A 13,651-nucleotide genomic window follows, 5' to 3' on the forward strand; every position below is an offset into this window, starting at 1 on the left:
ATTAAATAAAAATAATTAAAATTATTTTTACTTCTAAAGCAGAGAATTACCTTTATTTCCATAATAAGTTCATATACGTCTTCCTCAACCGTTTTGGACTTGATCGAGATCTTCGATGATTCTTTGACCACGTTGGTACCGCGGAACCATGTGACCTCCGGCTTGGGATTCGCTTTGCATTTACACTTCATGGTAATCAGCGTACCGGTCTCGTTCGGGATAATGCGAGGTTTCTCAATAAAGGACGGAGCGCAACCCGCGCCCTCCTCTGCATCTTGGAAAGATCCAAGGTTAGATATCGTCGGTGAAGATACGAGAGACGGTTCCAGGTGCGCAGCAGAACACCGGAAACGCGATCTCTACCGCGGTCGCGGGTCACCGATAACCCGCGACCGCGATTTTTAATGACGTTAGTCATGTTGTTGGCAGCTGAATAAGTTATGAAGCGAAGATACAGAGACTTCACGATTGGTTAGCAATAGCGCGGCTGTGCTTACCTGATGAAATGACCTATGAAATGATCGCGATCGTTTACCGAGAAAAATCGCTTGTACGTCTTTATCGCACGTTTATAAAATGCATTGTGCACGAAGGAGATACGAGGAAAGTCGACAGGACTCGTCATGGACGAAGTAAACGAAAGGGATTTCATTGTCCGAGCAATTTATAATTTTAAACAAACATAAAAAACAAAAAAATATAATTACTTTGAAATTAATATTATACAATATAAAATAAAAGAATACATCTATGTACCTAACTGTGTATATACTATGTTGCTGCTTTCAGAATTTTAAAGATTATTTATAACGAATTGCTATTAAAGATTAAAGAACTGATGACTTTTTTATAATTTTTGAAGAGCATTTGATATTGATGATAAATATCTCGGGATGCCAATGAAAACCTTCTCGTACGCTTCGAAGGGGACTTGCCTTGGAAGTTGAGGGAGATGTTGGCGTTACTCTCGCCGAAGTTGTTAAAGGCGTTGCAACGGTAATTCCCACCGTCAGCCTTGGTCGGATTTGAGATCTCGAGGGTCAGCAGATACGTGTCCTTGCCGGTTGCCTTGCGTGACATCTTCACGCGATTACTGTCGGTAATCGTTTTCTGACCTTGGTACCATGTTATGTCCGGTACCGGATGTGCCTCCAGAATGCACTCCATGATGAGTAAATCGCCCTCCTGACGGATCGTCGGCTTCTTCGGAAAACGCGGCGGCTTACCGTCCGGTATTCTGCGTAAATCGACACGTCAAACGAAAAATTCGTCGATTCGCTGATTGAACGCAGAATCTAAAGTCATCTTGGTGGATAACGTTATTTTTCACCTGCTGGCCACGCAATATTTCCGAAAACGCGACGTAATGTTACGAAAAAATGTTATCGTAAAAGTCGCAAGCTCTCTTTTGATCAAATCTTAATTTATCAAAATTTTTTAATTCTGAGTGACGGTTTTACATTTTTTTTTTTATTAAAAAAGAGCATGCAACTTCTCTATGTGCACGTATATGCAGGCATTTATAAATTTATAAAGATAAGTTATATTTTTATAGTTATACATTTTTAATCATTTTTAGTTTATATAAAGAATATGCATTTTTATAATAAAACTGTGATTTATAAGGAAATATTTTTTTAATTTTTTAATAATAATTTTTTAAAAATTAAAGAATTAAAAAGAGCATAAATTAATAATTGTAAATACCTGCATTTTCAATCTGATCGACTAATTTTCAACTTCTATTTTATAATACATTTGTTTTTACATATTTAATTTATAACGGAGTCTATGTTTTACGCAATCGAATGTAATAAACGTGAAGAACTCTAATAGTACTAACGAGATAATTCCTCAGAAACACAATGTATTTTTCATTTAATATACTTCGCTTTTATGACCTTGTCATAAATTTTGTTTTAATAAAAAACTCAAAATCAACCATTATTATAACTACTACTGCTATCATTATTTTTATATGGCAGTTCATTAAAAGCTACACTAAATCAATACTGTACTTTAGTAGCTCAATAAATCGAACAAAATTGCAATGCAATGCATTTTCATCGCGCCGCGTCAAACCGAAAAAGAGCGCGTCTATCGATTCGTGGCGCAGCAGAATAATTGATGTCGAAGACAGATCATCTTTCGATGCCTACTTGAGCCTGTCGCCACCTTCGAAGTTCAAATTAATAGTCGCTACCCCCTGGCCGTGCTTATTCTTTGCCACGGCCCTGTATTCGCCCGCATCCCCCTTTGCCACATTGTCGATCCTCAGTCTTGCAAGATGGTACAGCTTCTGATCAAGTTCCAGTGACATGGTGAATCGCCCGCCGTCTTTCACTTCCTCGGTACCGTGATACCTGCGATCGCCGCCAAAATCGAAGCAACCGCCGGATATTGACTTATGTCACAGGCCGTGCGTTCGGAAGTAATATCAGTACTCTTGAACTTTGAACCATCGGAACAAGATACACTATCGAAATTTTTTATACTTGAAACACTTTGATATGTAAATATGTGCATGTAAATTTGAAAATATCTATCTTAAACATTGTACTTTTCACAAGTATATTATATCTTTCAAAAATATTGGAACAATCTTTATAGGAAAAATTTAATTTGACGCAAAATTTCTCTTAATTTAATTCAACACTATTTCTTTTTTTAATTTTATTATCTAATCGATAGTTGAGTGTCTTTAATTCATGTTTCTTCCAATGATTCAACAATGACACTTTTCAATACTACTTCCTCCCGCGCGTCACAGATTTCAAGACCTTACCACTTGACACTTGGTTTCGGATCACCGACAAGTCGGCATTCGAAGGTGATGGTGTTACCGTCGTCGGATTGTCTAATCACCGGTCGTTCGGTGAAGGTAGGTTTAATACCGTCATCCGGTACGGGTGCCTCGTCGCCTACGTTCGACACAAACGATCGACATGTCGAAATTTGTTCGTACACTTGCTTGCCTACTCAATCCTTTCACTGCAATAATTACTGTCAGATTCCAAAAACACATGTTCTCCTTTAAATTAAAAATACCATTCCGCAAAATTTTTTTCAATTAAGTCTCATCTAAATATCTCATATAAATATCTCAAAGGGTAGAAAAAAGTTTGAAAAATAAACTTTCTTCCTTTTCTTCAAAACTACTTACCGTTTAAAATATTATTTACATTATATAGAAATAAAAGAAAAATTAAATCTTAATTTTTTAAGTCAACTTCCGACTGATCAACTAATTTTGAGAGACACAAAAAATGATTCTGCAGCGAAAGGCTTAAATACGCGAAGCATTTTGCAGTTCGATGTAGAGTCCGACGGAAACTTCTACCGAAACTGAAAACGAACACTCACTATGTGTCAGTTTCAACTGAAACCATATCTTCTTCATAAATATTAATTTTAATATGCGTAATTATTGATTCAATAATTAAATTATAATGTTTATGAAGAAGAAGTATACTTATATTCTTTGGCCAAAATTGACACACAATCAAAATTTCGGTTTTCGATTTCGGTTGAAATTTAATTATTGTTTTAATCAATTATAATATTTATGAAGAAAAAATATATGATGTATAGTATATCTATACAAATAGCCTTTATAAGATTCCTATTTTTTAATTTTGATTTCGGTTTTGGTTGAAATTGACATGTCGCCAAGTGTTTCGGTTCAGTTTCGGCAAAAGTTTCGGTCGGACTCTAGTTCGATGCGAGATCAGGAGTCACGTATCGATTTGGCTTAAATAGTCTTCAAGTTTCTAAACGTACTATAAATATTTATCTACTAAATAAGAATATCGCAGTTTAATTTACATTAATCTATTCAATATTTAATCTTTATGTAATCGATTTAATTGCTTCATTTATTCGTACCGTCGCATATAATGAGTGTGCAACGCTCAGGAATACACGCTCAAGGATTCAGGATCCTTGTCGATCAATATCTTATGTATTAGGTTGCTTTTTCTACTCTCCTTCCATCTATTCGCAATGTTTCGCTTGGTTGCTCATAAAATTATGTCACCTGCTCCATTTCTTTCGTACGGTTTGGAGGATGAACGCGCGCGCGATTAAATGAAAATTGGAACACTGCACAGTTATGCACAAGCATTTCGTCAAACGCTGTTTGCGAGTGAGTGAGTGGTGTAACATGTACGATCGTTCGACACGACATAACAATTCGATTGCATTAATGTTAATCGAGAAATTTCAATCTCATCATTCCATCTCCAATAATTACGATTCATTGAAATCGCGAATACCGCGTACAAAGAAAGTACTGTGTTTCCGTGTTGTGTCGATTAAAATACGTGACATTAATCGATGATGTGAATATATACATTATGATAGAGCAACACATAATTTCAAACATTTCTGTTTTACTGATAAAAAATCTCTACGAGCGAATTAGCCGATGAGAATGACTAGTGAAGCATGTGACAAAGACATATGTGAGTATATACAATATTAGAATCGTCGTCATTAACTACGTATTTTTCAACTACTATTTTTCAAGAACATTTCCGTACTTGCAAATTTTAATTCTACAAAAGCATATACATTTAGATTGGGATTATTTCTAAAGCGTATTTAAAAAAGTCTTTTATATATATTATAAATAATTCTTATAAGAATATTATATAATATATAATGCAACTGAGATGCACTCGCAATAATACTATCATATTTGATTCTAAAATTATATATAATGATATGTTTTAATTCTAATCATAAGCAATAATAATTTTAATTTTGTGCAATTGTGTGTGTGCAAAAGTCAAAAAGAACGTGACATCTCTGTTGGAATTAAAAGTGCGAAGTCACAAATGATAATGTGTGCAAGTAAGGAAATATATATTGTTAGCAAATCTAACCACCACAGAAATTTCGTATAATTGCGTTTGCGTGTGTGTGAGCGACGTAATGGACGCAGCGCATCCGAAACTGCCAGTGCAAACGGAGGCTTATCGTAGATGTTCACACACGGCAAACGTGATCGTATGAATAGAGAGAAAAGATGTCATCGAAGCAACCTAACGAAGCGTCAATAATGTTTAATGCTAATCTATAATCGCATCTCGTGCATCAGTATAGATGGTAAGTTTGGATTTACAACAAGTATTTTGAGCCTTAAGCCGTAAGAAATTAACAAAGTAAAATATGAGGAGAATAATTATAATTCGTCCATTTCTTATGGCTTAAGTTAAAAATCTATTGCAGATCCGGATTAATTTGTCTCGAGACGTAAATAATGTCTCTAATCTCGGCGCGAGATGCGATTCGAATTAATACGTGATTGAAGCAGCAGTACACGCGTTGTTACAAGTTGATTATTCTGATCCGCTCTCTACGCAACTTTTACGGTGCAAAATTCATGAGAGACAAACAACAAATGTATGTTTCTCTCGCAACAGAAAAATGTCGTTTAGTCGATTAAGATCAAATCAACGGGCTGTATATCGTGGCTCGCGTCGAGCCGATATCGATACGTGCTCATCGCTCGACTGAGACAAACCATTAAAAAATAAAGGTTTCCGCATATATTTACAATGAAAGAGACTGAAGAATGGACTGCTGATGGAACGGAAAAAAATTAAATAATAAACTGCGGATATACGTTGGTGTAGAGACGACATGAAGGATACAGATAAATAGGGCAGAGAATTGAGATGAAGACAGTCAGAAATGAAATAGAATCATCGATATACATCCCGAGTGAGAATGTAAGAGAAGAGTTGAGGAATGGTGCCGATGATCCACTTTATTTTCCGCTTCAAGGCAACGCGGAAAGGGGCAAAGGGAAATGTATTCGCTACTTTAGAAATTTAAAAAATTAAATATAGTTAATCAAACGTTATTAAATACTTATTGAAAAATTATTTCTAAAACTTTAAGGAATTTATTACAAAAAATGAATAATAAAAATTACAATAGAATTTTTCTTTACATAAAAATTAAATATTTTAAAATGCCTGCTTGATATCAAAAACAAATTGAAGCTAAAAATAATTTAAGAAAACTTATTGTTAACAAAATAACGCGAATTATTGAGCGTATAACTTCTGAAAAAAATTAAGCAGGTGAATGTTAAAATGTAAAGCGGATCATCGGTCGAAGTATATATGAGTTTGTGGTTATTTGTCGCAAAACTTCAAGATACTTACTGTCAAAATTCAGGGAAATTGTAGCGTTAGACTCGCCGAGCTCGTTCTTCGCCGTGACCTTATATTTGCCAGCATCCTCGACGGTCACGTTTTTTATTTCTAGAGTAGCGAAGTACGAGTGGCCATCTTTATCGACAGTCAGCTATATAAAACGGTTTAACATCGTTACTACGCAATCGTTACTGCGCTTAAATTACTTCGAATATGCTCCTAATTTTTCTCGTAAAAGAATTGAAAAATAAAAGACGTTTTAAGCAAATTATTAAGCATATTAATTCTTAGAATTTAGAAGCTATTCGGAAAACTTAATATTGCACACATATAATATTATTATAGATAAAACCATTTAAAGCAGAAAAATGAAATTGAATTTTATTATTCAATCTCTTTTGAATTTATATTACTGTAAAACTGTACGTGGTAAATCGTAATTGTGAAAATGACAAACCTTGTGCCTCGGTGAATCTTTGACCATGTTCCCGGTATGAAACCATGTGATTTTCGGTGTGGGATCGGCTGTGATGCGACACTCGAACAACAGCCGTTTACCGTCGTCTTCCTGTCTAATCGCGGGTTTCTTCGCGAAAGTCGGCGCGATGCCGTCAATTTGTCTACAAGCGCAAAATAAACGCGTGAGAGTCTGGAAATATATCCGTGTAAATTTATCGTTCGTTAAAGCGTTGATCGAATTAAATCACAGCGAATCAATGCAAAAATTTAGATGTTGCGTCACAAACATACATATAGGATATTGCTGATGATTTTAATTTCATCTCCGGCATGATCAACCAACACCTTAGCGAATCAAAAGACACAAGATCACATCTATCATTAACAAATTACATGCTTTAAGTCGTAAGTACTATATGTACGCATTTTGGCTAAATAATTAGTAAAAAAAATTAGTAATGTCTTCACTTCTAAAATAATTAGGATTTCTATTAGAGAAGAATTAATATTAATACTAAATAAAATAAAGGATAAGAGAAAGATGGTAATATTTGAGCAAATAAGAGAAAAGCAACTTTGGGATTTATCACGCTTTGGAATTTACCATACTTTTCGCAAATTGCTGCCAGAAATAACTTTGTTTTGATTAGTCGATGCTTCGTGACAAGAGGGACTTGTCGAACAACTTATTTTGATTTCGACAGCTAACAACCACTTTAAAATTCGGTACATCGCCATATAATCGATATTACTGTTTTTCTTGGCATCAATATTTTTGTCGACAGTTAAATATTTGTTTCAGAAAAATTCTCAGAAAAATCAAAAGCTAAATCGAAAGAACTAAGTGTAATCTCTAAAACGACTGTTCCTGTGAAATTTTTATACATATATCTTAACGTTGCTTTTTTTACTTCTCTCAAAAAAACCAAAATTAACTGTTTTTATATACTATAAAGATTAGTTATAAAAATCAATCAAGCAATTGTCTTGCTGTATTGTCGGTTATTTAAACTCACAAATTTTTAATCTGCAAGTTTTCTGTACAGTTCCTTCTAAATTAAAAATAAAATCATTACGATTCTGACCACCGTCTCTCTTCTAAATTACTCTTGCCAATGGAATCGCGCGTTTCGAGTTATGATCACCAATGTTTATTCTTGCAAATTGAGAACCGAGAGGCACGTGCCTAACACTTGCATCCCAAATGGACCATAAGTACATTAGCATGGGTGCATGTTGTGGCTAAGTTTAGCATGGAAGTAGGCTGCAGCTGTTTTCTCTCGACTTTCACTCTCGTCAATCAATTTGATTTTTATAAGTTGCGAATTTTTATTCTCGATTGACAGTTTGCCTTGTTGAGTTTGTTAGCCAAATTACTAAAAATCTCACCGTTCAAAGTATCGTGGATTTTTTTATGAATACATTTTATGCTTTCGAGTGAATTATCTTTCTCGCAATTGACCGAATTTTTTATTTCGATACACATCATGGAACTGCGACACGATTCAGGAGACGCGTGGAAGCGGAAAGGCTCGCGTTACTTTTAGAAATTCACGGGAATCATGTCTGTCGATGCGATCCCGAAATACAGCTTCTCGTCGTGTCGTCGCCGCAGTCTGCGACTTGAGGGAACTCGTCGAGAATACTGTCGACCCAGTTTCGAATTATCTTCGAAAGTCATTAAAGTCGCAATGAGACGCGGGAATAACTGCAAGCAGGATGCAAAAAGAGATTTAGGAACTGATAAATGCTTTCCGCTCGTGCAGATTGCACAAAGATCTCATAATTGATTTGTCAGTTGTGCTACATCGGTAAATTGTTATCATAATTCTTACGAAGATAAGAATAGTTTCCCACTTTATAATTGTACTATTAAAATATAATCCTATTATTAAAGAAATATGTTTCCTTTTTTTGAGGCGACACTAAATGTATAAAGCAATACAAGAAATCAGTGCTTAGTTATGCAACTTATTATTAGTACAATTTTAAAAATTTACTGCGTCTATGATTTACTGTACAATTAAATATAAATAAACTTGTTTAATCTTTTTCTACAATTGTAATTTAATTTGTGATTTTTATATACTTGTTATACTTTTCCACTTTTTCATCCTTCTCTGAGATTTCATCAAAGTTCAACTACATTTTAATCAATTGTTTGCTTTTCTCTCTCTTAATCCGATCACTCCATAGCTATAATATAGATAAATCGTAATTCAGGCGATATTTAGTGGCTTTTCTCTCACGAGAGATAACGTCCAAAATAATCCGGCCACTTTGTGGTCGGATTGCGCGTGCGAAACACGAGTGGTACCCAAAACTAGAAGACCTTAATTCTATTTCCATCCGCATTTCGTGTTTGCGGTTCTATCTGCGTGGGTGGATTGGTAAGAAGCGGCCGATCATCCAACTAACGCGCAGCGAGCCACCGTGATTTCTATCGAATTGTGCAGTGCGTGGTGCGAACGCGACCGAAAATAGCGGACATACCACGGTTATTCTCGGTCAGGCCGATTTAACGTGCACGTCGACGTTATCGGAAAAGATAGCGCGTAATAGTAAATAATGCACTAAAGAAATAGAAATTTTATTTTATCTGTTGCAAAAAACTTTCTAAACTTTATGTTAAATTTTCTTATTATTTTTATAAGGAATTTATAATCGATTGAACTTTGTGAATAAGTAAATTAGAAAGAAATGTTATTCAATAGAAAAGTTATTTGATATTACAGATTGCAGGATTTAAAATGTTTCTCAAGTTTTTGGGAGATAAATGGAAATTGTAATATATATATGTTATGAAATTAATTTTTTTTAGTTATCTATAATTTTCTTTAATTATCGTCATATCTGATTTTTTTTTGTTAAAAAATTGGTGGAAGATATGGTACTATATTGATTTTATGTTAACAAATTAATTATCAGATTAGTAATTACTACAGTTACAAAACATAGCGCAAATAATGCTCTCACCCTCTTCCAACGGATTGATCAGCAGCTAAAATCATAAATAAAAAACGAAAAACAACGAAATAAGCGAGAAAAGCAGAAACAAAAATAAAGCAGAGAAAACATACGATGGCGAAATAACAATAGAAACGCATTAGTGCATAAACGAGAAGTTTAAAATAAGTTAAACAGAGCCTGGAGAAGCGACAAATGAGTCTTAGTACAAACTGACTCTCAGTACAAACTGACTTACTTCTCTCTAGGCTCATCCATTGCTAGAAAAATATAACGGCAAAATGTTAATCAAGAAACAACGTAAGAAGAAATTTCAAGTACAAAAAATTATATGCAAATTTATATCAATTAAGAATTAATATTTGAAATCATCAATATTTTTTATTACAAATTAAAAATAAAGTTAATTTATTATAATATAAAAAATTAATTTTTTCGTAAAAGATAGATCTACATTTCTAATAATATGGTTAATCCATTTTACTTGCTTTATTAATTTATTAATTGACTTTAATCGTAATTGTCCTATTTTCTAAAATTCAAAGTAAATAAAGAATGTGATAAAATGAGTCATATGTAAAACATCTCCCTAATCAGTGGAAATTAGCCTACTTAACCTTCGGTCAATACATATAGATACCCATATCAAATAACAGTAAAACTTTTATATATTTTGCCTTTACTCGCTTTTTATATTTTACTTTTGAATTTTGTTGTAATATTTCAACTTTACTCTTCGAATAACAAAGAAACAGTTTTTTTTTGCACAGACTTGTCTCGTTTTTACTTTTATATTTTTAAAAGAAACTTTGAAACATAATAATGTAAAGGTAAAAAATTATACATTGACAGAATGGTTAATTTCATGATACACGTAATTTTATTTTTATAAAAATACAGCTATTATTTTGAGAAATAATTAGGAAACAAAAAAAGAAAATACGCTATAAATACTTACGACTAAAGTTGAGGTTGATAGAGGCAGCGACCTCGCCCATCTTATTCTTTGCCTTGACCTTGTAGAGGCCTGCGTCGGTCTCGATGACGTCGTCGAGCTCGAGCACCACCAGGAACTTATTGGTCCCGACACTTTGCACCTTGAAGTTGGTCCTGTCATCTTCGCTGAGTTCGGTCTCGCCACGAAACCAGGAAATGTCGGGTTTAGGTGAACTCACTAGCTGACACTCGAATATCAGCCGGTTGCCGTCGTCTTCCTGCCGCAGTTGCGGCTTTTGCGTAAAGCTGGGCGCGAAGTCATCGGCGACCCCCATCGTGGAGGCACGCCTTCGCACCTGTCTTTACAACGAGATCTGGAAGATCTCGTTTGCGTGTTCACACCCGCGATCTAAGGAAGGAAACAGCTCCTTCGCCCAGTTCGTCGGTTTAAATGGCGCCGACCTGCGGCACCATCCAACCTGTTTCTGTCGCGGATTTCTTCTGAGCTCGACGTTCACCTTTACTCGCTTTCCACAAACTTTTGAGAATACTAGAAGCAAAAGGAATACAATACATTACATTAATATGGCAATTAATATACAAGATGTCTCAGGTTTTAAATCCTGAGATATCTAAATTACATTAAATTTCCATATCATTAAACTTTCACATTTTTTAATTGTAACTTTTAATAAAATTTCTATAATATATGAACTTATACAACATCTATATATAACACTTATTTTTAGGCACAGTTTAATTATTAAATTTTGGAACACTTAGCATATATGTATATATATATAAAGTAAAATTAAATAATTTCTTTAAAAAGCCTAAATATAGAGAAGATTAAATAGACCACTGAATAACTATATGTGCATTATTTCCAATATATTGTTCTAAAATGCATATATCTATATACATATTAATCTTCGCTGCCACAATAAAGGCATTATGCTCCGACATAAATCATTTGTTTTGATGAAGCTATATTTTCTGGACAAAAATTAAATATATTTTCCTTTTAGAATTTTTTAAATAGTGTAATTAGTAATTGATTTGTTATACTAAAATTCTGACAGGGAAGATACATAAAGTTATTTTAAAATTTTAAATTCACCAAAGAATACAATTTCGTTTATCTTTATCCCCTCAAAATTTTCATTTGTCATTAAACAATAATGACTAATTCGAATACTGTTACTCTGTTTTGCTCAACAAGTACTTGCAGTTCAGAGTTCGGAGTGACGGCATCGATTATACTTTGAGTCTAGTCATCGTGGTTCAGTAAACCTTGGCAGCCTGAGTTGCTGTCACCTATAGTTGCCTCTCTCTCACCCGCAGTTATTTTTATACAGAACTACCTATACTTAGCCTTCTTTAGCGTCGCCTTACGAGCGTGGTAAGACATGAAGAGGATCCTACGTTGATACTCATCCCAGATGAATGAATACGTATAGTGACGAAGGAAAGTTAAAGGGGAAACAATTATTAGCTCTCAATCACATTATAAGACGCGGGAAGAATCAATTATACGAATAAAATTTAAAAAACGCTGAAAGAATTATGAACTGTTAAATAAAGTTTCTTGGAATTAAACGCGGCTTTATCACCTGGTTGATCTTCGAAGGGAAGATCGCCAGGAAACAGCGAAATGAAGCGAATCTTCGGCCGCGACAGTGAAAAAACGTTCAAGAATAATTTATCGTGTGTAATAAATTCAAAATAGATGTTTACATAATTTAAAGGAAGTACGGAACGATCGTCGTATTCTTGCAATAAACGAGCGAAACCCGAAATTGCTCTTCAACTCTTGGCTGTAGATTGCGATTTTGCGCTTATGATTTTCAGCTGCTGAAAATGCGAATCCTTCCAAAATAATAAATTACGCATATGCGTGCTGTTTCAATATGGTTTATCTAGTATCCAGGTGTTTCTGACGATATATTTTGCCAAGCGTTCGTATTTTCAGATCGTTCGTATTTTCAGATTGTTCAAAGCGACAGAGACCGAAGTTCTCAAAAACTACACATTCGCCAGAATGCAACATTATCTTGTCAAACATTACAGTAATATCTTGACATGTATATATAAAATCAATAAAATAATTAAAGTATTTTGAAGTCTTCAAATAATAGAAATATTTTGAAGCTTCTTTGTATCTCTGTTTCTAATTACTGACAATCTAATTACAGACTAAAGGAATATCAATCTATCATTGATTGTAATTATATTATTGTTCGCTTAATATAAATTTTCTCTTCAGAATAGTAAACACTATTATGTGCCACGAAAAAAGTATCGTAAAAACTGTACGTATATAAAAAAACTGTACGTATCAATTTTCTTTTGCAGAAACGCGAAATTAAAAATGTGAATTGCAAATTATTATCGTGTCGGTCTAATAATAATTTCATGCGAAATATTACGATGGGAATGAACGACGCCTGCTTTTCTTCTATCGTCACGTCGAAAGGATCTCGTAATTTTGCGAGTGTCGGGCCTATTTTCAGCAGGTACCAACGCGGTGGTGACGACTGCAACGACGGCGACGACAGTTCATCTGAACCGTCGATGTACAGGACCATTAAACCGATTACGTTTAGCTGCAAATTGAGCGTGACGAACGACGAATTTTCACGGAATTCGTGCGACTCTCGTTCTTTGAGCTTGAGCGAGTATTTTCCCGCGAGATCCCAAGGCCGAGGGAGCCGTGAGGTGACGTAAGGCCACTATTATTAATGCGGCTCTTGGCTCGAAAATAGGTTGGGCCAGTTATCTTGGTAATCGGTTATTATGTTTGGCATCTAACCGTGGAAACCGCGTACATTTGCGTCGCGATACAACCCGTCGGATGTAATATGTTCGCGCGCAAGTCCGAACAATCGTTCCTTTGAAACCCGTGGCATCGCGCGACGCCTTTAAGTGCCAGAAGTGTCGATTCGCTTAAGTGATCGCCAGCTACGTGACTAGATCATTTTCATGTGACGTATAACGTGACGTGGCTTAACGCACGATGACACCAATTTTTTGCACCTGTTTTTTTTTTTTGCAACTTTATTATATATTTCCTAATAAACAAACATAAATGTTCCATATCATTTCAATCAATCAATAGAAAA

At 34.6% G+C, this 13,651-nt stretch overlaps 1 protein-coding gene across 1 annotated transcript in view; it reads right to left on the bottom strand.

Annotated features, from left to right (window-relative positions):
• LOC108748299 (twitchin) overlaps window positions 1-13,651 on the bottom strand; it is a 97,478-nt gene that overhangs the window by 76,343 nt on the left and 7,484 nt on the right. Inside the window, exons 2-9 of the mRNA XM_018486349.1 lie at window positions 10,552-11,079; window positions 9,832-9,853; window positions 6,625-6,787; window positions 6,177-6,318; window positions 2,786-2,921; window positions 2,160-2,363; window positions 936-1,237; window positions 51-268 (exon numbers count right to left, since the gene is read on the bottom strand). Coding sequence (XP_018341851.1) covers window positions 51-268; window positions 936-1,237; window positions 2,160-2,363; window positions 2,786-2,921; window positions 6,177-6,318; window positions 6,625-6,787; window positions 9,832-9,853; window positions 10,552-10,864 — 1,500 coding nt within the window. The 5' untranslated portion in view covers window positions 10,865-11,079. The remainder of the gene's footprint in view (window positions 1-50; window positions 269-935; window positions 1,238-2,159; window positions 2,364-2,785; window positions 2,922-6,176; window positions 6,319-6,624; window positions 6,788-9,831; window positions 9,854-10,551; window positions 11,080-13,651) is intronic.

The sequence above is a fragment of the Trachymyrmex septentrionalis genome, unplaced genomic scaffold (genome assembly GCF_001594115.1).
Source record: "Trachymyrmex septentrionalis isolate Tsep2-gDNA-1 unplaced genomic scaffold, Tsep1.0 scaffold22, whole genome shotgun sequence".
Taxonomy (NCBI): Eukaryota; Metazoa; Arthropoda; class Insecta; order Hymenoptera; family Formicidae; genus Trachymyrmex; species Trachymyrmex septentrionalis.